At 38.7% G+C, this 27386-nt stretch overlaps 1 protein-coding gene across 1 annotated transcript in view; it reads left to right on the top strand.

The window, feature by feature from the left end:
- LOC126185225 (target of rapamycin complex 2 subunit MAPKAP1) overlaps positions 1 to 27386 on the top strand; it is a 139423-nt gene that overhangs the window by 94242 nt on the left and 17795 nt on the right. The window contains exon 8 of the mRNA XM_049928105.1: positions 6894 to 7019. Coding sequence (XP_049784062.1) covers positions 6894 to 7019 — 126 coding nt within the window. The remainder of the gene's footprint in view (positions 1 to 6893; positions 7020 to 27386) is intronic.

The following is a 27386-nucleotide window of genomic DNA, read 5'->3' as shown; positions in this document are numbered from 1 at the left end:
ATTCCTATTCAGTCAATATTGAGAATGCTATCTCCTGTTCTACCATCCTTTCCTTAAGATAACCTGTGATGCTCCTTTGAAGCATAATATCTTTGGTACCTCCACAAATGAAGCTTCTGGGGAAACATTCTGATTGGGTACAGTCTTTAATTTTGGATGACTTTTCATATATCGCAGCAGTGAATTTGTTAGACAAAATTAACAAAAAAGTGGTGTCTCCCAAATACCTGCTTTCATTTTCACTCTTTAATTGCAACTGATATATTTCAGCAGTTATTGATAAATCACCTTCAGTATGTAGTCAGTTAAATGCACATTGTTTTTGGATGTTTTGCTGGTTTTTTTTTTACTGTTCTGCCAATCTTGTAACACCTACCAGTGAGGTTTCTTCTTCTCACTTTTGATGAAAAGCTTACTGATTGATAACCAAATCGCATGATGCAGCAAAATTTTGCATGCTGAGGCTAAAGTGTCAATGCTTGCCACACGGTGGCAGCTGCTTATAGTGCGTCAAGTTTTGGTGTGCTGTGTGTTCCACACATGCTTTGTTGCATTACCTTTGCTTGTGCTTTATGGACTAGCATTTAACATCAGAAGTATTTGAGATCCACAAGAAAACAGATCATAGTGGCACTTGGTGCAAGAAGATGCAGCTCATGATTTTCATACTGTGGAAGGTTGGAAATTGTTACCAATGTGTTCAGATTCTCAAGTGGTGGAGAGTCCTGCAAATTTTCTGGTCCCCTTCTATTATATCTCAAAATACATGGTTTTGACTGTTCTATCTGATGCACACATTGCATAAAATTTATTTTAAGTAATGCGGTTTCTCAAGCAAACACTGTTAACAAGCGTCAATCTTATTAACATCTGAAAGTGACAGCACTTGTTCATGCCCTAATTTCATCTAATTATTTGTGAAACTCATGCTAGGTGGAGACTCCGGTGACTACTGTGTTGTAGCAAGAAATTTACAATCTTGGCATTCCTCAATTGGCAGACTTGCCAATGCCAGAAACAGAAAGTATTGGTAACAGTATCAAAATATAATATTATATGTTGATTAATAGAACATCAAAGCATAATAGAGAGCTGCAGAGAGAGATTCAAAAGGGAAGTAGTGGATTGTGAAAATCATTTTGAGGATGGTATGACTCCTTAGACTTCACTGTCATAGTAACTGTACTTCATAGAACTGCATCGATAAACCTACGATACACAGATTTGGGAGAGAAACAGTTCAAATCCATGTCTGGCTATCCAGATTTTGGTTTTCCATAATTTCCCTAAATCAGTTAAGACAAGTGCCAGGATGGTTTCTTTGAAAAAAGCATTGCCAATTTCCTTTCCCCATCCTTCCCTAATCTGAGCCCGTGCTTGGTCTGTAATGATCTCATTGTTGACAGGACATTAAATTTTAATCTTTCTTCCTTCCTTCAATAAATGGAGTTAACTGACATTTCAAAGTGCAGCATAAAGGCTAGCTACTACGTGTTCAAAAAAGTCACTTGGTATCAACAGATAAAAATAAGTTGAGTGTCATTATTTGAATTCAGGTTGAAATTATTGCTTTCTGCTAATTTAAATTATGTACCATATTATTGAAAACTATATTTTAATATATCTTTTGGGGCACTCTGCTCCAGAACCTTTACTATAGGCTGCCACTGGTCCAGATTTAATTACTGTTACCAGCTGTGTGAGTAGAGGTTTTCTGTCTTGCGTAATAGAGACACTCAGTATTTTCTAGATTTACTGGGAAACAGAACGAAATGTGGTCAAAACTACATTTTTAAATCTGTTTTATCATCTTAAGGCATAATCAAAGTGTACACAGATGGATGTATGCAAAGGCAAATGGAAAATGTTGGACAACATAATATACGCACATACAGCGACTGGGAAGCAATAAAAACAAATGAAACTGCATAAAAATAAATTGAATATAATCTACAAAGAGAAATAAAAAACAACAGCATCATATTTTTGTGGTTGATTTTTACATTTACTCAAATCACCTATAGGGTCAGTTTGGTTAAAAGGCATTCTACTCACACACACAACGATGTTTATTCGTAGCAAGAGATATATGTAGAAGATGTTTCTGGAAAAGTTTAAGCTAGATTAGGCCTGTATTCTCAAGCAAAGTCTGGTCCAAGTCATGCCAGAGTTCCATAAATTAAAGCTATAGTTCACCATAATAACACTATAGCCAGTACAGTAACACAGTGCACACTTCATTACCTACCTCATAACACATGGAGAACAGAAAGTGAAACTGGCCCTGCACCAGCCTATATACTGAAATCTGGCATAATCCTGTCAGTGTGTGTCTGTTTGGACATTTAAAAATGTTGTACATTACTTTCTGTTAATGTGTAGACCTTTAAATAACTCCTTTTGTCATAGATCTGGTCACCTGTCTTTTTGTTCCTTTGATTATTATAGACTTAAAGTTTTATCTACTTTTAATATTTAAAGTGGACCACTGGCAATGTTTTGTAGGTATATAAAAAAATCTCATGAATGAATTTTCCAATTAAGATAAAAAATTAAAATAATTACAACAGCTTCTGCAGAAGAGGACCGTTCAAACCTCCTGCTCTTAAAATTACGATGTAGATTACCATCAATACACCTCAACATTATTTCTGGCTGTGCTTTATCTTCTGGCCCTAGTTACAATAAAGCTCACTGGGATATTTATTTAGCTTTTTTATTTTATTTTATTTTAGCACTTAGCCACCCTGCATATCTGAAGGCTGACTAAGCAGTTTCTGTAGCAGGGTGATGTGTCCAGATCCATTCAATCAGTGTATTGTAATAGTTGTGAAATGCATTGTTAATGCTGCTTGTGTAGATCAGACTTTGCTACATCACAGGCAATATTTGGTAACTCCATAATCATTCACTGGTTCATGGGTGTGGCACTTGTAATGACCGATTTGTCAAGGGGTGCCAGGAAAAAAGCCAAGGTATGAATATTAACAGTAAAGCCTGGTAACTTCGATGGCGAGACAGTGGGAGTCGTTTTCATCAGTTCAATAGGAGGTCATACACCTTAAGAAACCATTGGTTTCACACTCGCTGATTGTGAACTGAATACAAAAGTGGGGCACAATCTGTAAGCAAGCAGCTCCAAATGCAGAATATATAGGTCACCATATGTCAAGCAAGACAGAGTTCCAACCAGCAGTGAAGTTTGACCCACCCAGTGCCTCAGATGACCAGCAGGCAACACCAGAAACTGTGCGAGTTGAGAATTATACTCTGTTAAGTTTGTCACTAAAAAGTAATTGTAAAACTTTCCTGTATATGCCTGATCTGCCTCAGAATGGGTCCAACATCTGACATCTGTTTATATGTTGTAACCCGATGTGGGTCACAACATACTTACTTTGAAGCTCATGGCCAGTTGAGAGGTGGTGCGGGATTTGAGGTCATCCATCTCCGGCCTGCATGCATGTGTAAGGAATGAGGTGGCGATGGGCTCAAGCTAAAAAAGAGTGTGTGGAACAGCAAAGAAATAGTCTTAGGGTGGTTCGAAGAATGCTCTGCCAGTCACTTACAGGTGAATTGCAGCGTAATCATGTAGATGTAGATTATTAACCAGTTACACGAACAAACAGCCACATGACTCTCACACTACTGTATTTGGAATAGTGTACATGCAGAACTATATGGTATTTCATACTGCAAATCATGGAAAGGATCCAGTTTCTATGTCTCTCATTGGTCCCTTAGGTTTAGTTGCATGTTGGAATGAAAGTGACAAACAGAAACAGGTATGTGTATGCAGATGCACAAAAGAAACTACTAAACACAGTCCAGAGGTACATACAGGCAAGTTTTACAAATCCTTTTTAGTCTACAAGCTGAATTGAGCATACTTTTTAACTCACTTAGTTTCTCCTGTTGGCTGTTGCTCATCCAAGGTGCTGGCTGGGTGAAACTTTGCTGTAATTTGGAACTCTGCCTTGCTTGACATTTGATGGCCTCAATGTACTGCATTTGGAGCTATATGACTGACACATGAATGTGTCGCTTTTTTGCGTTCAATTCTCAATCAGTGAGCATGAAATCATTGGTCTCTTAATGTGTGTGACCTCCTACTGAACTGATGAAAGTGAGTAGCACTGTGTCTCTTTCTAAGTTATCGGGGTTTACTGTTACTTTTCATACCTAGGTGATTTTTTTAAATTTTTCGGGCAGCCCTTCATGATTCGGTCATTACACATTTCTTGATATCTTCTTGTCATCTTGAAGATATAATCTCTATGAAAGCTAAAGAGTACTGTTGACGAGGGAAGTGGCCTTTCCTGGAAGAATGGTATAACTGCTGTACAGGGTGACTAAGAATCCGTTTCCATCTAGCAGTGCAGTGGGTGTTGCTTCATAGAACAGGGACTTACTTGCTTGCTCTTGAGTTTGTAGATTGACTATATTTTTTTGTTTTGGGGGGGGGGGGGGGTTGAGTGTATGCTCAGGTGTGTGTGTGTGTGTTTTATTATTAAAATAATAACTGATTGGATATTAGAAACTACATTTTTGCCACTTATTTCATTGATTATTTATTTTTGCTTACGGGGTTTTGGGTTATTATACTAAACAATGGGCTAATGAACTGAAACCTTGGTTGCAAAAATAGATGGTCAAACAAGTGGCAAATAATGTGTTTTTTCCATGTAATAATGTTTTTCTGAGTATCCATAATGAATTGTCAACAGTCAAATGATTTCTTGGAGAAAATGTTTATAGTGACAGTATTATGAGAATTTTTTTACAATAAAGCATCATCATTACACACATTTATTCAAGAATCTTCATACTCTTTCCAAAACGAGCACCATGTCTGTTCAATATATACGGGACAGAACAGCCCCTTCTCTTTTATAACACAAAGTCATTCAATGCAAAAGTTACAACAGCTTTCATTTTTCATGTTGCAAGCTATCTACCTTCCAACTACAAATATGGTTATGTGAGAGTTTTTAATTTGGCAAAGGCTCATTCACTTAAAGGTAATGTGTTCATCTCCTTGTGAATGGTCAGTTTGATGAACTGAACTGTTGTGTGGCATTGAACAATTTATTAATTGAATTTCCTTGTGTATACTCTACTCCATCATCTTTCCAAATTTTCATCGTAGTTCTGAAATACTACGTTCTACTTGTCTATGTCATGAGATCACATGTGGCCACCATTCATATCAAGGTCAATAGAGCATTGTATTTTCCTTTTTTGTGATGTTTTGTGCAAGCTTCATTTGCAGTTAATTTTACTTTTATTAATATAAAATTTTATAATAAGGATCTAATTAATTTATATTTTCATGTAAGTTTAATAAGTGTGATAGATTATGTACTTCAGTATCACTCTTCATGTATGTAAGAATTGTTGCTCAAAACTATTTGTATTAGGTTGGTGCATAAGTTCGTAGCTGTTTTGTTTGTTGGCACTCCTGCTGCTATGGGTTTATTTTTAATTGTCATTTTTTATTTGTAGAGTGACATTGCTATTTTAGAGTACATGTTGTCATTTGAAGATAGTGAGTGGTGGTACAGCCACTAGAAAATGGAGTGTCACATGGAAAAACCACAACATTTCCAATGTATTTTTCTGTTTGAGTTCACTAGAGATATGACAGCAGTGGAGATAGCAAAAATCATTTGCACCATGTGTGGGGATAATGCCACTGGACAGATCATGGCAAGAAACTGGTTTTCCCATTTTAAGGAGAATTGTTTTGATGTTAGTGACACTCTGTGTTCAGAAAGACCTTTGGGGTTTGAGGAGTATCACTTAAATGCATTAATCCACAATGATCAACATCAGTATACTCGAGAACTTGAAAATGTGATTAACTTTGATCATTCCACCATTGTGCGACATTTGTATGCAATGGGGAGGAATGTTCAAAAATTGGGTGTATGAGTACTGCACGCTCTAAGCCAAAATCACAAAAATCAATGGGTGGTCGTATGTGCATCTCTGCTTGCTCATCATCAATGAGTTTGTGAACAACACTGACCATTCCTATCCTATTTCATTACTCATGACCGGAAATGGTTGTTTATGCTAGCAAAAGGAAAAGAGAGGAATGGCAGGGCCCAAACAAAGCAGCAGCTCCTCGTACCAAGACTTATGGCTAAAGACCTGTGCACAAATGATGATGTCACGCATCTGGTGGAAGAGCGATGTCGTGATGTACTACAAATTGCTTCCCTGTGGTGTAACCGTCACTGTCAACAGCTGAGATATCTTGCAGAAATTCAAAACTGTGTGAAGCACTGCTACTCCATGATAATATCTGCCCGCATTCTGCTAGACTGACAAAAAACACTGTACATAATTTGGGTTGAGAAATCGTTCCACACCCACCTTATTCACCTGACGTAGCACCCTCAGATTTTCATTTTTTCCACTCTCTGTCATACAACATTTCCAGAGGAAAATGCACTTTAAATGTGGCTTGGTGAGTTCTTCACCTGAAAACCATGAGATTTCGAAAGTCGTGGAACTGAAAAGTAACTCCAGCATTTGCATACTGTTGTAAATAGTGGAGATTATTATTGATGATGAAAGTCTGTGTTATGTGTATGTGTTGTGTTTATTAAACTTATGGAAAAATGCTATGAACTTATGTACCATCCCAATAGCTTAAAGAATGGGCAGTTAAGGATAAAATCTAGTCAAATACCTATTGTTAGTCCAACTTTTGTTGTCATACTGCTCAAGAGTCTTACAATAATTTTGTTTTCAAAAAATTAAAATGTAGCACTGAATTTTCGGACCTATTATAGGATTCTTTCAAGTGGGCTATGTGTTTAGGTAATTTTTTTATATTTAGGAGTCACTGGATAGTAATTAATTTGAAGTTCTCTGTTTTCTAGTATTGTCACAAGATGCTGAAGATTGTCAGAGAATGAGAAACCATATGACAGCTATGGAAGCACCATTGTATCAATCATATCGTTTGTACATCATCAACAAACTGACAAAAACAGAAATTCTTCTAGGTATGTTTGTCTTTGCTAACATGTTGTCCATGTAACTAATAATCTCTTACAGAGTTATACAGCCTGGGAAAGTTCCTTCCATAAGCTCACAGTTGATTTGTTATGAATACTTGTTAAAACTGGTATAGCTTTTTAATAATTTTCAGATTTTTATCATCTTGTTTCAGTACCATCCATCCATAGGTCAGTAGGTGCACAACTTAAACTAAGTCATAGGATTTTGTTTGAACCTACGTTTATTTACAAAAGTGTGTATAATTTTATTGGAACTAATTATGTTGTTGCTGTTCATTTACAGTTTTGTCCTCTTTGTATCATGTAATGTTAAGCTAAATGTTATCTGTTTAAAATGTTGCTATAGTAGCAGGCTCTTTGTAACAGTTGACACGCTATTTCAAAAGTTCAGTCTTCCACTTCCTGAAGCAGTTTATAGTTGTGCCAGAGTTAGATAAACCCACTCAATGATCCTGACATGGCTAACTATCGAGTCATATCTTACATTGGATTCCCTTAGTAGTCAGTCTTCTTGAGGAAATAACCAAACTAAATTCAGAACCATTGTACCTGAAAGACCGCACAATATAATTTGTGGAAATTTTGTGCAAGATATGAAAAGTTTTCAGGCACACTGGCACGAGTTTTCTTGTTATATATTTCATACAGAGATTGTCTGTTTTTGCCATTGTGCTACTAGGTTAGGGAAGTTTCATAGTGTAGTTCCGGCGTGCAATGTACATTTAACACTTAGTGTTCCATTGTTGAATCTCTGCTTGAACTTTGTGTGCCATATGCCATGCACTATGCTTGCAGATTAGGAATGTAGATGTAGATGTGGTCTGAGCTAGAGCTGCTGGATAGTGTACATATTTGTTAATGAGTGTATATTCATCAATGAGTAACAAATATGCTGCGAGACTCAAAGTACCATTTCGTTACTGCCTGAAAAATTTCATTACTCGCGTATAATCTCCCTGCACACAGTTTTTCAGTTTGGGTTGAGTTGGTAGTTTTCATATTCCTCTCATTCGTTATCTTGGCTGATTTGGAGTGATGGAAACATTTTGTCACTTGCTCATCTTTTTCCCCAAATGCAGTTAGTGCTGACTCAGTAGTTTTTGCATACCTCCAATTTCTTCTGCTCAGTGGCCAAAATCAGAAGTGACTTGAAGTACCATATGCATTTTGTCACTCACCATGTTTTCTTTCCTGCATACAGTATGTGTCTGGCTCATGCCAAGTTGACACTGTCAGTAAGTCTCTATTTCCTTAGTCCCATTCTTCATCAAAAATACTGTTCCATGCACTACAGTTTCTGTGGTATGGCAGATGGCTGGCTTTTTGATAACCCACAGCATTAAATGGAGGTTTTCACATGCTACAGCAAGTGGCCACAACACTGTAAGTGCTGTTTGCCAATCATATCTCTCTGTGCCTTGTGAATTGGAGGTTGACCACCATATGGCAGACAGCCATTTCTGCCTACATTGGACAAGTGACTATCTTCACACCAAGTGATAAAGCTGTACACTAAGCAGTTTGCTCTTACACTTGTATTATTCATTTTGTGCATGGTGCTTTTGTGAAAGAATGGATGTTGAAACAGACACAGAGGAATTAATTACTTTAGCACAGGAATGGCCGTTGTTCTGTGATAAGACTACAGTCGTACTCAAAGATCCCAATACCATGGTTATTGCCTAGAGAGAAGTATGTACGGTTCTTGATGAAAAATTTGAGGCTCTAGATACAGGGAAAAGTCCATGCATTGAGTAGTTCAGTAAAAGATTTCAATGAGGATACTTATATCACTTTCCAAATCAGAGTACTGAAACACGAAACATTAAAAAGCAAAATCACTTGCCAAGTCAACCAGATCAGAATGCCAACATATTTACAACAGTAGCAACCTTTTCTGAAAGGACAAGTTCCACAGCATTTTTCACAAAATGTATATTAACTTAACAATCAGGAGCTAGAGGGAACTAGTGATCCCATCAGCCTATTCATGATACACATGCTTCTGCACCTGTTTCTTCTGCAGGTCCTTGTTTTCCCAGTGGATTTAATATGCCATAATGGTTTCCGAACTTGTAATTTTTTCATTTAAGGTGATAATCCTTTCAATACTGTAACAGCTTTGTTGATAGAGCTGCTTGCTTGATTGTAATCGCCAGAATTTCAGTAGGCTGGATACGATTCATCGTGCAGCTTGTTGAAACTTAAAACAATCATCAAGTAGAAATTAAAAAAAAAAAAAAAAAAAAAAAAAAAAAAACTTGTCCTTGTTACACTATAGTTATTCAAACTGGAGCTATAAAGTATTGAACAATTCTCAGTTTCAATGAGCTACACTAACCCAATGGATTCTCTGGTGCTACTATCAATAAAGAATATACAAATCAAGTAAATTCTTATGATTCATCTTCATTGAGCTAACAGCAGGGACAGGAAAAACTCATTTTATATTATGACCACATTCAGTATAATTTTTTGCCACATTTGATGTTACTTTTATGATATTAGTTGTTACTTTTGATGAATTAATTGCTATTTTTGCCATATTTCATGTTATCTTTTGCCACATTTGGTGTCTCTTTTTTGCCAAAGTTGTTTTTTTGCCAGATTCAATGTTTTTTGTCAAATTCATGTCTTATTTGCCAGATCTATGTCATTTTTTGACACTCAGTTCATTTTTCTCAAATTTGGTATTCTTTTTGCTAAATTTGGTGCTCGTTTTTGCCAGTTCCCATGGTTTTTTTTTTTGGCATTTTTGATGTGTTTTTTCCCAAATTCGGTGTTACCAAACTTTGCAAAAAAAAAAAAGTAATTTTTTTCTAACATTCAATGTTCTTTTCTGACATTTGGTGTTCTGTTTTGTCAAATTCGGTTATAAATTTTGCCAATTTCTGTGCTACATATGCCGTCACGTCAAATTTTTTATTACATGGGAAATGAAGTGTCATTTTAAGATTATACACAAGCCACAAGCTGGAGCAGACCAAAAGTCAAAAAGCAATTTTAATATTCAGTTACTATCAGTTTCGAATATTAGTAAACTGCTGGTCATGGATTTATTAACATTTTATTGGAAAAATTACAAATTTCACAATATGTGATAAAAATTGCTGCTTTCATGTTATTTCAGTAAGAACTGTTAATTTCGTTTTTCTTCTTCTTCTTCTTCTTCTTCTTCTTTTTTTTGCACTATCATTACCAAAAAATTTTCCCGCACTTGCAATCGGCTATGATTGTTGCAACAGATAGCTGTGTAACACAGAAGCCAACAGCTGTTCTGCAGTTAATAGCGTCTGCCACCAAACTGCAATAGTGGATGGTACTAACACTTTTAGCTTACATCCTTCTATTCATGAATGGAGAAACGTAGATATCAGCACCTTCACAAGATTAAAAAAATGTTCAAACATTACATACATTTTATTCAGAGTAATTGTCTAAAACAAGAGGAATTCATTATGAAGGTAAGATATTTTTAGTGACCCCCCAACAGAGATGGGTACCGTAACAGGCAATTCCTGCCTAATACCTGAAGAGAAGATGAAGATATTGTTAGTGAATTCTTTTTTTAAATCGAGTTAAGTGTGTTGCAGTATTAATACTGTGTGAAATGAAAAACTTAAGTTTTCTTCGTATAAAAATTAAGACATATATTAAAACACTAACTCGGTTATCAGATTTAGCACACTCTCATTTACACAATAATGTTTTTACAGCAACGAACTTGGACAACTCCATTCCTAGCTGCTGTATCTGACCCATAGCTAGAACATCTAAAACCTCTACAATAGACATGGCACATCTTACAGAATATGAAATAGGCCAAGCCCTGTGAATTCAAATGCTGTGTGCAAGTAGTAGATGGTGTGAGTAACTTGAGTTGGAACTGTATGTTGCTGAGATCAGTTAGTTAGATCTGCCTATGTTTCTTACAATGTGTTAAGTTCAATTGTAAAATTAAATTGTGATCCAAACTGAATGGTGAGATTAGTTCTACAATGGTATATTGTACTATTCATATGAGTCTACATTACCGATAGTGTAGTACATTTTCTCATTATGTTGTGCTGTCATTTTGGAGAGAAAAAGCAGTGTGACCTTTTCAGAGGAGAACCAAGAAATAAAGCAAAGTGCAGTTTGTTTTAACAATCATACCCTTCCAGAGAAGGGTCCACAAGAAATTTCAGGAAACATCTATACATAGTGGCAGTCAGTAACAAAAGTAACAAGTAACAAATACTTTGTAACAGATACACGTCTCATCACTATCAAATGAATACAGTACAAAATTTAGTTGTTAATTTTTATTGCTCTAGTCTAAACCATATGATATTTACTAGTCCAAATGGTATGATCGTATGTGTTGCAAAATTCTTTCTTACATGTTAAGGTGACTTTTGTAAAAGGAAAATAAAGTTTGTATGTTCACCTACATTGGGTTTTGCCTAAGCAATGGTAATGAAGTGTAAATGATTACTTGGCAGCTTTTCTCAGCTGACAGACAGTCTGAGGACAAATGTCATTTACATGGATTCATAAAGCTAACAGTTTACTAAAAAAATAAAAAGGTTTTTGGGATATTCAAAATAGTTCAGTTATTTAGGCCACACAGTTTTTCATAACCTGTAAATTCTATTAGTTTTTTGAGAATAAATTCACTATTTCCTGCTTGTTACAACCGTCATATATTATGTTCCATTTTGTTTCTCACTTCAACTGTAGTTAACATCATTGATGTTTCCAGAATGAAATTTTAACTCTGTAGCGGAGTGTGCGCTGATATGAAACTTCCTGGCAGATTAAAACTGTGTGCCACACTGAGACTCGAACTCGAGACCTTTGCCTTTCGTGGACAAGTGCTCTACCGAGAAAGGCAAAGGTCCCGAATTTGAGTCTCGGTCCGGCACACAGTTTTAATCTGCAAGCAAGTTTTTTCATTGGTGTTTATCTTACAGTAATGCTGTTTTCGACTTTGTTACATGTTTATTAGTGAGCATAACCTCAGAAAGAATTTGAGACTTAACACTCATCTTTGAAAAGTCTGTAAATGTTATCCCTGGTTTTTCTTTTGTAATTTATACAAACCACTTTCTTGGCCATTGTGGCATAAGAGATTAAAGGGAACTTTCAATACTAGGATCATACCAGATTGTGAAATATAATATGAGTGAGACTAATTTAATGTCAATTATTTGGTGTTCAGATGTACATTGTATCAGTAAGAATGTAACGCCCTGTGAATGGCATTCTCAGACTCTGAATGCTGTTCATAAGCAGCTGCAAATATCTTAGATTGCTGTCAGTTGTTTAGAAACTGCTTTGAATGGCCTGTTGTGCAAAGTGGTGAGAGACATGTGCTAGAGATACCAAAGGCACCTTAAGTACTATCGTCTACAGTGGATATAGTCTCCTGTGCGGAAGTACAGGATCTGTCACCACACATCCACTTGACTGTGCGTAGTGTTTCAGTGGTAGACTAAGTGGTCCTGTAAAGGGGAGGTACAGACCAAGCAGAACTCAAGGTATTACACCCATTCTCCTAACCAACAAGTGAGACATGTCACCTGTTGAGAAACCTGCTGTGTCTTGTGTCAACGGGAGCCAAACACAAAAGGGTAGGAGTCTGTTAATTGTGATCAGTTTAAACATATGACTAATAACCATACCCCTTAGGGAAATGGTATCGAGATACAGAAGGGATCATCTTGTGCATCCTGTGTATGTGGTTGGAGGTCCCATTCAACATGTGAAAGAGGCTGGTCTGGCAACTATTGAGGGAACAGCGTGCAAACAACTGGATATGGCTGTGCATGTTGGAATGAACGATGCTGTCATCTTGAGTCTGAAGTCGTACTTGTAGCTTTCCAGTGGTTGGCAGAGAGGGTTGAGAAGATCTGCTTTGCTCACAGAGTTTCAGCTAAGCTCACAACCTCCACTAATGCCCCCAGAACTGATGATAAAAATCTGAAAATTATGAAAAAACTATATCAGTTTTAACAGGTATGCATAACAAATCAACTGAACCCAGTAGAAGGCTCGAAACAGAAACTTCGAAGGTTCTGTGACGAGCTAGGCTGTGACTGCCTGGACTTCCACCATAATGTTGATAACTGAAGGGTCCCCTTAAATGAGTTGCGGGTGCACTAAACGTCAAAGTCTGTTACCCTGGTGCCTGATTGAGTGTGGATTGCATACAAGGGTTTTTTAGCATATGCGACACTTTATCAATTCCGGGTAATGATTGTTGTATGAGACCCAAAAGTATTAGGTTAGTTTTCAAAGAAATGCTCTTACCAATGAAACAATTAAAATCCAAGTAATGAAACACAAAAGGATCTGCAACAATGTCCCGGTGTTGGAAGCACTCCAAAAAGACAGTGGAGCTCATACAATACTAGGTATAAAAAACGGCCAAAATGCCAATATTGACACTGGTGAGAATTTTTGGGTTAAGTTTAAGTGTATATTGAAAAGCTAGCATAATGGAAAAAGAAGGTGGTGTACACCGACAGAAGTAAGACGGTCACAACACCGAGAAGGAATTGTGCAAATAAACAAAAGTTGGTAGGCACATTTCTACATCTGAAAGATGATGTCTCTTCAAATTTTGTGCCAGTTGCATAAGGGTGGTACTATTAGTGCGACTATGAGGATGCAAATCGGGTTTGCTTTAAATAAAAGCTGTAATAGTTGTGAGCATTAAGTTAGCTTTGAGATTGGACGTGGTGAGTTAATGTTAGTCAAGAATGCTTTTAAGGTGACAAATAATGCCATTATCAACACCTCACTGAGTTTGAACAAGGTGATGTAATAGGGCTGCATGAAGCTGGATGTTCCTTCTGCAGTACTGCAGAGAGACTTGGCACGAATGTAACCACTGTACACGTGTGCCGGTAGTGGTTGTCGAGGAAATGTACGGTCGCAAGAAGACTGGCCACCGGACGGCCGTGTGACACTACTGACAGAGAAGACCATTGTCTTCAGTCTATGGCTCTGGCACATCGTACTTCATATGCAGCAGCAGTTGGCATCACAGTGACACAGTGAACTGTTACAAATCGAGTACTTCCGAGGACAGCTCCGAGCCAGCTGCCCTGTACTGTACATTCCACTGACCACAAACTACTGTCAATTGTGATTTCAGTGATGGTGGGCAAGAGCTCATTGGAGGGCAGGGTGGAGGTCTGATGTGTTTACTGATGAAAGCTGGTTCTGTGTTGGTGCCAATGATGGCCTTGTATTGGTTAGGAGGAGGCCAGTTAGCCTGCAACTAACCTGTCTGCATGCTAGACACACTGGACCTATATCTGGGACTATGTTCTGGTGCACAATTTTCTATGACAGCAGGAGCACTCTGGTGGTTCTCAGAAACCCTGACTGCAAATTTTTACATCAATCTGGTGATTCGAACTGTTGTGACGATGTATACAAACAGCATTCCGGGGCGCGTTTTCCGGCAGGATAACACTAACCTGTGTACTGTTGTGTAACCCGACATGCTCTAGAAAGTGTCAACATGTTGCCTTGGCCTGTTCGATCACCAAATCTGTCACCAGTTGAGCACATATGGGAAATAGTCAGATGACGACTCTGGCATCATCCACAACCGGCATTAACCATTCCTGTACTGACCGATCGAGTGCATCGAGCGTGGAATGCCATCCCTTAAACTGATATCCAGAATCTGTACAACACAATGCATGCACATTTGCATTCTCACAGTCAACATTCTAGTAGTTACACCAGTTTTTTTAAATGTACCGGCATTTCGCATTTGCAATATCTCGTGCTTACGTTAACCCGTGATCTTACAGTGTAAATCACTTAAATATGTTGCCTAGACAAAAGTATTCGCAAAATTTCATTACTCTACATTAATTATTTTTTTGATATTGTGATTTTTTACCCATCAGTGTATTTGTTACAGTAAACACAAAACTCAAATTCACAAAGATAGAAATTGAAACTGCATGTGGCATTGTTTGGCTAAGATTCAGTATCAAGGTTGGTCACCCACTTCTTCACCCTCAGATGTAAGCAAAAGTTTTAAAGAAAATCTCATTTCGCCAGCATGAATGTTGCCCAATCGTGCTATCGTTGAAGACTTCAATATCCAACAGTCAGTTGGGGAAATTATGGCTTTTTAAGGTGGTGGTCCTGACAAGATATAAAACACTACTAAATGCACTCGTTCCGGAGCCTACTTGTCATGGAATTGTATTAAACCTAATGGCAACAAATAGAGCTGAGCTCCTTGAGAATGTCCATATTGAAACTGCCATCAGTGAACATGAGGCAGTTAGAGCATCAGTGATTAGTAAAGTCCAAAGCACAGCTGAAACAAGTAGGAAGATTTACATGGGTTGTAAGTTAGAATAAGAGGCGGTCATGTCACATCTCCAAGAGGACTCAAAATATTTACTTCTTGGGAGGAGCATATAGAACCTTGGCTCAAGTTTAAAAGAATAGTTGACAGTACACTAGACAGATATGTACACTCTTTGACATAAAACTTGACCGGCGGCCGGCCGCTTCAGAGGCTAAATCCGCGCCGATCGCGACATGGGACAAAGAAACTGGCCAACTCGCTAATTCTCTAAGTCCGGTTATCTGCACAATCTGGCAACACTGTAGACTGCGGCACTTCCTGGAGGAAAACTTGTCCCAAGATAGAGAGACTCTAGGCTGATTACGCCTGTGGTCTAGCGGTAGCGTGCGTTGTTTCTGTTCATAATGTCAGTGGATCGAGAGCAGCTGGCATAAAATATTTTTATAGCCTCTTCTGTCTGAATGCTGAAGACGTGAATGTAATGGTAGCGCAGATTCAATCTATTTCGCTTTGTGACACACCGATATCAAAATTTTATCTAGTAACGATTTTGCGGCAGATTTCCTGCAGACTGTCCTCCTCTGGACGCCGTATGCGGCAAAGCTCCGGGATCCATTTGCTGGCTACTGGCAGCGGCCGTGGCGACAGCAGCGGCGCTGCACTCCCCCGTTCTTTATCGAAAGCGCCTGCTACCGCTCATCGCTTTTGATGATTTGAAACGCTTTATTATTAAATGTTGCTCCACAGAAAATTTCTACAATTTCCATTCACGCTCAAAAGCATAGGAGACAGACGCCCTGATTAGTAGGCGGGTAATCGGCAAGAGCTGAGTATGGCCCGAAATTAATTTTATAGACTGGGACGAAATTAAACCACCTCACTACATTCGATGAATTTATAAATGCTTCATACCTCGTTTCTTTTCCTTTCAAACTTAATTATTTGTGCAACTTTTGGTCAATGATTGGATGTTTTCGTCAAGCCAGAGTGAGCGTCTGTGGTGTAAAATGTATTACAGTTCTTGTTTCATTCCTTATGGTAAGTCTATGCGATAAACTGTGTGAATACCTTGCAATGCATGCTCTGTAGCAGTGCAGGCACACTGCACATTTGGAGTTCCATGTATGGGTTCATGAAGTATTTATTGTTGATCGGAAGTGATAGTTAAGGTCATCAGATTTAATCCAGATAAATTTGTCGTTTTGAAGGTTTCAGAGAACGGAAAGGAATTGCTAACGCCGGTGTTAGAAAACGTCTACAGTTAAATGCTATTGCAAAAATTTAGAAGATGTGAACTATATTAATGAACATGTGCACTTCATAAACAACCTTCTGACATGTTAGACCTATATGACGAACAAAGCTCAAATTTATATCGTTGACAGTCGGTTTGAATCTTTTCAGGACCAATTTTACAGTGAAGCACCTTGGAATTTGCAAAGCAGAAATCCATGATATTAACTTAATTTACTAAGTCGAAATCGGACGAAGATTGATGTTTAAAGGCATTCTTCAGATTTCGCATAAGAAATGTTTACTAACAGTTTGCAACTCCATTAATTAAAATGGAAAATCAAATGTTTTAGTCAGCGGCTTCTACCGTGATTCGAACTTATAGTACAAGCACTGCAACGCACAAGGGAACCTCTGAGCTAACGACACACTGGCGGCCAGAGGCGGACTATAGTCACTGCGATGTTGCCTGAGCCTCAAAACGCAACCTTAAACACAGAAACAGAGGAGGTGGAGATTACTGTTTTAACGTCCCGTCGACAACGATGTCATTAGAGACGGATCACAAGCTCGGATTAGGGAAGGATGGGGAAGGAAATCGGCCGTGCCCTTCCTAAGGAACCATCCCGGCATTTGCCTGAAGCGATTTAGGGAAATCATTGAAAACCTAAATCAGGATGGCCGGGCGCGGGATTGCACCATCGTCCTCCCGAATGCACACACAAACAGGTGTTACTTATGTGAAGAACGCCGTTCTTGGAGTCCAGAAATTAAATATACTTTCTAATTGTGTCATCTTGCAGCGGATTATATCGTACGAGTCTTCGATGTGGAAAACGAATGTTAAGTGAATTTAGCGAGGTAACGCCGACCTACACCCGGAAGTAAATGCACTATCAGAGTGTTGACAAATACTTGCTACGACGCTGCCATTTCTCGGCTCTCTGACGAGGCAGCTCTTCAGCGAAATGCTTGCCGTGATTCTCCGATACGGTTCTTCAGAGTGGAGACGCGCGCGCACGTTTGGTTTTTATGCGGCGTTCTCCCCTGGTGGTTTCTGACGTCGCCTTGTGGGCTATGTATACATATGAGACATTCAATTATCATTAATCCAGAATGATACAAGTTTCAGCTTCCGGCGTGGAAGAAGGCTGTTGACGCCGACATTATATCATTTCAACGTAGGGAAAGCAAAACGGATCATTCAATGTTTCTCATTCAACATAAAGCATGTGAGATAAATTTCCGTAACGTTCATAATCATCTAAAAATACAAACGAAGTAAAAATACACCGGAATCTTATTCGAATTGAATATAATGTAAGATACCAAACGCTTTGCACCTCGATGTCGAATTTGTCCACTTGCAATCGTTTGCAGCATGCACATAGATTGTCATGATTACCACGAGAATGAAGAAATATGTTGGTAAGGATGGAAGCAAGAAGAGACGCAGTCAACAAATATTCTATTCCTCATGGCATTCATTTCATTTGACACGTAAGAAGAGGTAAAGCGGGAATTTACTTTCGTTAACACGAAAGATATGCCGCACATATTGATAACGAGGAAGTCTGCGTCTTCATACGTTTCCTCCTTGAAATCTGTATGCTCTATTATATACTAAGTAGCCCGATCATTGTTTCAGTAATGTGACCCTCTTGTTTGACCCCGTAACGATGAACAGATTCCAAATGCATGTCTCTGCGTGAAAGTAGCTGTTCGAACCCTTCCTGGGTTGTTTTTTGTGTTTTATTGCTTGGAATTCCTGAAGCAGACCACTGTGCCTTCCCCCCTCGTGGGTTAGGTCTCAAAACTAAACCGCTTTGTGTCCAATGGCATAATTTATTCATACAGCATCAGCATAAGACTCTTGCGAGTGAGAGAATGACAATAACAATCGTAACAAGAACAAGCAAATAATGAATGATGTTTATTCCAACGCAGAACGAGAATGGCTTTAAATATAAAAATCTATATCTATATCCATATCTATTGATCTTTGAGTTGGCACAATGAAAATATATTCTTAGCATTTAGTTACTGAATTTAGTTCTGGATGTTTGCAGAGAAAAGGAAAAGTCGGTACTTCTCGCTAGTGTAATATAATGTGAACCAGCAACTACCCTTTCCTTAGAACACGACTCAAGCAGGTCCTCAAGTAGGCACTGCTGCACTCTGTTCCCTGACATTGCTCTGATGACGGTTAATGCAGATAGTTCCGATTATGAAATACAAAACGTATTGCAGGTTAGTTCCTAGGATAGTAACATTAAATTTGCGTTGTAGACGGCACATGAACGTGACGACTATCCATATTACTCATCAATATAAAAAGACAATATTTTGGGAATTTAACAGGATTACTCAAAATGAATTCTGAAATTGGGTGACTGACCGCACAGGTGCTAAACGTCGTCAAGAGTATACGATGTCCTAATCGCATTAGGAATATGAAGATCGTCTTCGACAGCTCGCAACTTTCACATTGCTATCCCCACCCTACTCCAGACAGCTCTCGGTGGAGTTGCACTACGTTGCCGATGTTATGGAAGGCCTTCAAACCGACAACAGACCACATATTGAAAAATACAAGCGAATTCTCTTGCAGCGTAAGCTCATTGTAACTAATCTAAAAATTATTGGAGAGGAACATTGTCCTATTCAAAAAAGTAAAATGTTACACACTGTTGACGTCAAACGGACATTATCTATGTCCTGTCTTGTGTCCTACTCATCTATAATATCAAGTGTACTATGAAAATGATTATATATAATGGATTATAAGGTAATGCATTGATACCAGATGGTGGGGGCCGGCCGATGTGGCCGTGCGGTTCTAGGCGCTTCAGTCTGGAACCGCGTGACCGCTACGGTCGCAGGTTCGAATCCTGTCTCGGGCATGGATGTGTGTGATGTCCTTAGGTTAGTTAGGTTTAAGTAGTTCTAAGTTCTAGGGGACTGATGACCTTAGAAGTTAAGTCCCATGGTGCTCAGAGCCATTTGAACTATTTAACACAAAATGACATTAAAAATTTAAGTTATTCACGAGCAGCTAGTTGAGAATATGTATGAACATTAAATGACACGACGAACCGTCATGTTCTGCATATGGATTCAAACCCAGCTCATGCAGACTAAGCAAAGATTTCGTGACTGACGGAAACTAACAGTCATTCCTGATTAGGCATACAGAGAGTGATATACCTCGATTTTAGACAGTATCAGTTAGCAAATATCAACTTTAAATTGCATAACGCAAACATTTTTAACAGACGCGAATTCCTACCCAGCATCTATTGTCCCTGTTAACGAACTACGAGAGATGTTAAATATTGCTTCTTCACAAGTAACTTACTTGAAATGCCGTGAGGTAAAGCTGTGTGTTGGACACGGATTCGAACCCGGAACCTAATCGGATTGCTATCGAAGCACAGTCAAATGTGACATATCGGAATTTCGCGGCAGTAACTAGATGTTATAACTGAAATGACGAGACGAAAAATTAATTTTTTCCTTCCCAGGACTCCAACCCGGCACCTATCGCTGTTATATTCTAGAGAAAACTAACGTTAAATATGGGTTTGTTGCACCAGCAGTGACATGTGAGCATGTTTGAACTGAAATAATATGACGAAGAGTTCAGCGCTCACTGGAAATAGAGCCCCACACATATCGTTGTTGACTACACACAAAGAGACGTCAGCTACCGAATTTTTCTCCACCAGCTGCTCAGAATAGCATCTTGAACTTACAGTCATCTCGCAAATAGTTCTGTGTCTCACTGGAAGTTAAAAACGTCAGATATCGTTAGTGTGACAGCGAATGAAAATACATTAAAAATCAAAATTATTATCCACCAGCAGACAGGTGTTCTCATGCTAGAGCTTGATAATACATAATTAAATCTTTAGTGCCGGGCCAGGATTCGATCCCATTCACGCATAATATGTGAAGGTGTTGAGGAATCTGCAGTTTTGAACAAACAACAAATTGTAGCCGAGCTGTATTGCCACGAAGGGATCAAATTCCGCGTTAAGGGCGGTCTGAGTTGCATTCCCAGTTCAGAACCAATTTTATCGACATACAGAAGCTCAAATAAAAGATGGAATAAGTGTCCTGTGACCATACATAGCGTTTGTGTCGTCACTTGAAATAAATAACTAGTATAAGAAAGGTTACTGGTGGTAGAGTTTCTACATGTCGCCACTCCAGACTTTATTGTGGTTCAACCTACCGTCTACTTGGTAAAGAAGGAATATCATCTTTAATGTGAATTTTCTGACCACGCAGCCATTATATCTCCTTCACTTGGTGTAGCCAGGAGAGAATGGAATCTGTCTCTCCCTATCTAAAATCATTGACAGAAGTGGGAATCGAACCCAGACCATAGGTATAACAACCTACCATCCGTCCAACAGACCACGAAATCCTCTTCTCTGCGAGTCATTTTTCTATCGTAACGCAGTTGTGCCACACTGGATGAGAATTCTGACACACAGGCTCCCTGTAGTAATTTGCAGCATGTTCAGTAAATTCATTTACTTGGTTGACCGAATCACCATGAACTAGCTGCCCCGGCTACCCAGTGCATACATTCGACTATTTTGTAATCACAGAAATAAAATCACGTTACTGCCACCTACACACAACTGCCAACATTGTAGGATGCAGAAGTTTAAATAAGAAGTGTTCCTTTTCACTTGAGCTATTCTATTGCGCTATCTGTTACTAGAAAACGTCGTTCAGTCCAAAAGAAAAGCTGTAACTGTTTGTCTCTCAGAAGTCAAGACATGGCCATATGCATAATCTCACAGTGCTGTGGAATCCAAAAGTTCTGAAGGAATAGTTGCCGAGCTCTGGAGCTGTTGTAGTTCCGTGTCAGCTTGTAGCATAGATAAGATGTCGCGAGTTCGAATACATTCAGTGCTACATTTTTTAAAACGCAATTCTGCTCTCTGCTGAAGTTATCAATCTAATGGAACTTTGAACAAATTCCCTTCACTTCTCAACCCAAAGTAGTCGCATGTGGAAAAAGGACTAACTACTGTGACATTTTGTCCTATTCAGGTTTAATAGACAGCAGGCAGCAGATGCATCTCGAAGATGTGCAGGGAGAGCGCATCGTGCCACAATATGTCAGAAAAGTATTTTCTACATTAGCCGTCGTGTGGTAGTGATATTTTATTCTTCTTCAAACTTTGATTGACAGCTTTAACTCAGAACAAATTTTCTACATGCATGTAATCAATAAACTGCATGTGCATTGTCAGACTGTCATAGGTAACATCAGAGAATTCGCATATATCGTTGATGATTAATTTCTCTCTCATGTTTACTATTGTTTTAACAACACTAAAGGAAACCTTACGAAAATTGTGCACTGTATTATAAGAAATGAAATAAAACTAACGATGATAACCTTACGACGAAAGTATCTGTACACAAGCATGCCTCTATCGACACGAATTAGTAAAATACTACTCACTTAGATTTTGATAGGGTCTGTGTTTAATTGGTATGCTGTGTCATACTCAAGAGGTATGCAAATGTGGCATTTCATAAATATAGTTACGTATTCCTAGAAACCCAAAATTCGCTTGTCAGCAGCGGAAAGAGGCGTTACCTGTTGTGCAGCATTGTAAGTTTTTCAACATTGCACTATGAGCTGAAAGCATTTTCTTGCGATTTCCGTATTGATGTTTGATCTGACTGCTTGTAGCTCTTTCACAGAAGGGATAAAAACGTTTCAGTCAGTGAGACTGGAACTGCGAACCGTAACAGACGCTGTTTCACAGGTCAGCACGTTACCACAGAGCTGGCGAGGGGGTATGGGTCTCAGCTTCCTATTACGACGGCAATAGTAACTAGAACTCGTAAACCGCTATTTAAAGGTCGAGATTAGTTGCGATTTCCACCTGCAACGACTTTCTTGGGCTGAAAACCGTAAATTTTCAATCTTTTGTTACCCTTCAAGCTATAATAACTCAGATTATTCAATGGAAATGACAGGTAAAATCAAGTGAACTTTGAGGCTTAATTCCGTGCACACCAGGAAGTAACTCGTCGATCACAGAGTTGCCAAACATACGTTGCCTTGTTGCCAAATCTCAGTTACAGTACCAGCAGGAAGAAGACGAACCGATGTGATCCTACAGCGGTCTGGGAAGTGACCATAGCTGGTGTCTCCAAGTCGCGGCTGCTACGGCCTGGAATACGTAATGCGTCTGATTCGCTTTCTGTAACTAGGTTTAGGGACTCGAGCGTAGTTACTAATAATACTCAGAACTGACTGCAAACTGAGCATCATAAATCAGTAACTCTCATTGTTGTTTTTATATTTCTTTCGTAAGTGCACTCAAAACTAAGAAAGTCATTCACAGGCGTTTTCCTGCCTCGCCGATAGTCGAGCAGAACATACAAATAAAAATAAAAAAGAATGTGTGTGTGTGTGTGTGTGTGTGTGTGTGAGAGAGAGAGAGAGAGAGAGAGAGAGAGAGAGAGAAATAAAAAGCAATGAGAGAGTGTGTAAAAAATTGTTGTAAAGAAATTGAATCATGGTATTTAAAGAAATCTTTCATTAAAATGACACGTTCCACATCATTACGAAATGTCGTATTCATGATCTATGGAACAAGAGTTAATCTAATGTAATGTAATCTAATCTAATCACATCATATTGATTATTAGCCATGAAGAGTCATGAACTACCGAAAGTTTTGCCAATACCAGTAACCAAATCTAAACTTGAAAATAAAAGACGACAATTTTTGTAATAAACCGTGACTCCTATCAAGACCCTTTCATCCCTGTTATCTAACCACGAAAGATGTCTGATATACCTCCATTCTGAAGTAACAAAGTGTGCATGCATTTAAAGATGAAGTGCATGATGTGAAGTTCTGTGACGGAGATACGAACCCAACACGTAATCCGATTGTTAACTAAGAAAAATCAAATGTTACGTATCGGTTTTTCTTACGAGCCGCTAGGTGTCTGAATCTAAAATAAGGATACAAACTTTTGTGCCTAAGCGACAATCGAACTGCACACCTACCGCGCATCCACGAATATAGCTTAAGTATCAGTTGCTTACTCATGAACAGTAAGATGTGTGCGTGTTTGACCAGAAATAACGACACCTGTTGCGATTGTTGGCAACACATGAACAGACATTGAAATTGCGCGTTAATTTTCACTAGCAGGTGGGTGTGCACTTGATAAAGCTAGAAATGAAATTATGAATATTTTTGTACTGGATCAGGTTTCAGACCCACATACTTACCTTTGGAAGAGAGCTAGAGAAGATTGCAGTCTTGGGAAAAGGAACGAAATGACTGAACTATACTGTTCCGAGAGATTCAGATCCTCGAAAGAGGAGATACGAATTCGAATCACAGTCCAGCACCAAATTTTTAAACGTCTCTAGTTCAATCAAGTACAAGTAAAATAAGAGCCCTGTCCCTTTAAATGGCTATCGGTTCATCAAATAAAATAAAATTTTCTAATGTAAGTAAGTTTACTGGCGACTGTATTTCTGTTTACCATGACTTCCGCTTTGTCATTTCCCAACGAAAACTGGCTCTGCTCAGTTGGTTATGAAGGAACGTGATGTTTAATGCGGATTCTGTATTATAACGTCTTTCTCTTGAGGTTACCAGAGGTAAAATAAATCTGTTTGTGCCTCTTAAAAGTAAATGCCTGAACCCACGCATTGCACCTGTGATAGCTCGTTCCACCAGACCATTGTGGCCACATTACCCAGCCCCAGGAGTGTGCTGTAACGGATGATGTGCTTAGCTTACAAAATTAGTCACGGTGGAAAAAATGCGAGTCTATTAAATGGTCAAGTAGAAGCAAGCTTCTGACGCAGAGATTATGCTATTCTCATGTCAGCAGGATGTAAAGACTCTTCTAGGCATCATAGGCTGGATGTGAAGCCATTTTGATTTTTCACAAATTCAGCAAATTTCTTAGTTCGAGAAAATCCACTGTGAAGTGTGAAGTTGCCGGATAATTCGATTATTACTGTTATTATTAATATCATTTTATTCGTACCGCTGATGGAACACGACCGTAGTCTTGAGGTAAAACGCGAGACCAGCTAATATGACGTCTGGCGACCGAAAGCACATATCGACAGAATTTTTATCGCCCCTTTCCTCTCGGTGCTGAAGCTATGAGTGTAATTCAAGCGAATCTACAATATCATATTAGCTGGTCTCGCGTTTAACCTCAAGACTACGGTCGTAGTCTAGAGTAATGTACTAAGACTGGTGTCAAGACTTCCTCTGGGAAGTGCCGCAGTCTACATGTTGCTAGATCGAGCATATTGCCAGACATAGAATTCTGAGAGGAGCATGACTGTATTGTCCACCTTACGTGAACGACTCGGCGGTCAATTTTTTGGTCTGAGACTGTATCTACAACACATATTGCTCGCTTAAGACCCAGAAGAATTTAAAAAAAAAAGTAGTTTATGAGAGCAACGTTAACCATAGCGTTCGAAGTATTCATAGTATTGTATACGTGTGTGTAAACGCCTTCCAGTGACCACTCAAGAAAGACAAGGATACACAGTCTAGCTTCAATATTATAAATACGCCTCAGTTTGTGAATGAACTCAGACTTAAGTTGATAATAATTTTGAAAATATAGCAGCACTGTACCCATTGGTGTTAAACTCGTTTTCAACCAATGATTCCCACAGCTACAGGGATACTACTTGTGATACCTCTTAGACAAAATACTTAAGCAGTGTTATCAGACGAAAAGATCAACCTGACACAAACTGTGGGAAGTTTGTTTTACAACCTTCGTACCTGGATATTCAGCTTTTTCCTATTTGAGATATCTGTGAACGTTGCTGCTTAAGACGATTTAAGCAGAAAATAAATTCCCTCAGCTTCGACAATGTTTAAAGAAATCGTCTTATCGGCACTAAATCGTGATTTGTGATTTGTTTACCGGCTGTACTCTTCCGTATTTTGCCGGTTGGAAGGCGAAAGCTTATTGACAAATTTCACACAGAAATTACTGTTACAGTGTACTTATGGAGCCAAATGAGTCAATTGCGTATTTTCCGGTGAGAAAGAGCACTGGCAAACAGTCTTCGCTACATTAGGTTATTTAAACTGGTGTCACTCTGAGCTAGAATTTATGGTCAGCGACTAAGTGTAAGGTCAACGTTTCGGATGCGAGTTTTGCGACAGTGAAATACTTTTATACATTATAGAAGCGAATATTAAATGTGCACTAATATTGCGAAAATTTTGTACTTGGACAGCTTAGAATGAAAATACTTCTGTTTATTGCAAAGGGAAACAATAGATTTTCTAAAACACTGTCTGTCATACACTACTTGAAACAGGTCATGTCGACCAAATCATGTGGAAGAACTAACAGCAACGTATATCGGAAGGCAGTAAGATCTCTTGCCTTTTGGTTTGTCAGTACTCGATAGCCACTTCTAGGCGAAAGTAAATGAAGAAAGGCAGTGCGTTTTTGTTACCAAGTAACGTCTTCGTCAATTACTTTAGTTTTAATGTAATCTACGAGTAATTGCTGGTGTTTGATATTAACATGAAAAGGATTCCGTAGACAGGGAAAGAACCTGTTCTTGGGAAACTACTTCTATAGTGACCAAAAGATACTAAATGATGTTCAAGCACTTGTGTTACAGCAGCAGTATGAATAAAATGATATTAATAATAACAGTAATAATCGAATTATCCGGCAACTTCACACTTCACAGTGGATTTTCTCGAACTAAGAAATTTGCTGAATTTGTGAAAAATCAAAATGGCTTCACATCCAGCCTATGATGCCTAGAAGAGTCTTTACATCCTGCTGACATGAGAATAGCATAATCTCTGCGTCAGAAGCTTGCTTCTACTTGACCATTTAATAGACTCGCATTTTTTCCACCGTGACTAATTTTGTAAGCTAAGCACATCATCCGTTACAGCACACTCCTGGGGCTGGGTAATGTGGCCACAATGGTCTGGTGGAACGAGCTATCACAGGTGCAATGCGTGGGTTCAGGCATTTACTTTTAAGAGGCACAAACAGATTTATTTTACCTCTGGTAACCTCAAGAGAAAGACGTTATAATACAGAATCCGCATTAAACATCACGTTCCTTCATAACCAACTGAGCAGAGCCAGTTTTCGTTGGGAAATGACAAAGCGGAAGTCATGGTAAACAGAAATACAGTCGCCAGTAAACTTACTTACATTAGAAAATTTTATTTTATTTGATGAACCGATAGCCATTTAAAGGGACAGGGCTCTTATTTTACTTGTACTTGATTGAACTAGAGACGTTTAAAAATTTGGTGCTGGACTGTGATTCGAATTCGTATCTCCTCTTTCGAGGATCTGAATCTCTCGGAACAGTATAGTTCAGTCATTTCGTTCCTTTTCCCAAGACTGCAATCTTCTCTAGCTCTCTTCCAAAGGTAAGTATGTGGGTCTGAAACCTGATCCAGTACAAAAATATTCATAATTTCATTTCTAGCTTTATCAAGTGCACACCCACCTGCTAGTGAAAATTAACGCGCAATTTCAATGTCTGTTCATGTGTTGCCAACAATCGCAACAGGTGTCGTTATTTCTGGTCAAACACGCACACATCTTACTGTTCATGAGTAAGCAACTGATACTTAAGCTATATTCGTGGATGCGCAGTAGGTGTGCAGTTCGATTGTCGCTTAGGCACAAAAGTTTGTATCCTTATTTTAGATTCAGACACCTAGCGGCTCGTAAGAAAAACCGATACGTAACATTTG

The sequence above is a fragment of the Schistocerca cancellata genome, chromosome 4 (genome assembly GCF_023864275.1).
Source record: "Schistocerca cancellata isolate TAMUIC-IGC-003103 chromosome 4, iqSchCanc2.1, whole genome shotgun sequence".
Classification (NCBI taxonomy): Eukaryota; Metazoa; Arthropoda; class Insecta; order Orthoptera; family Acrididae; genus Schistocerca; species Schistocerca cancellata.
This window is presented reverse-complemented; position numbering and strand designations above follow the sequence as displayed.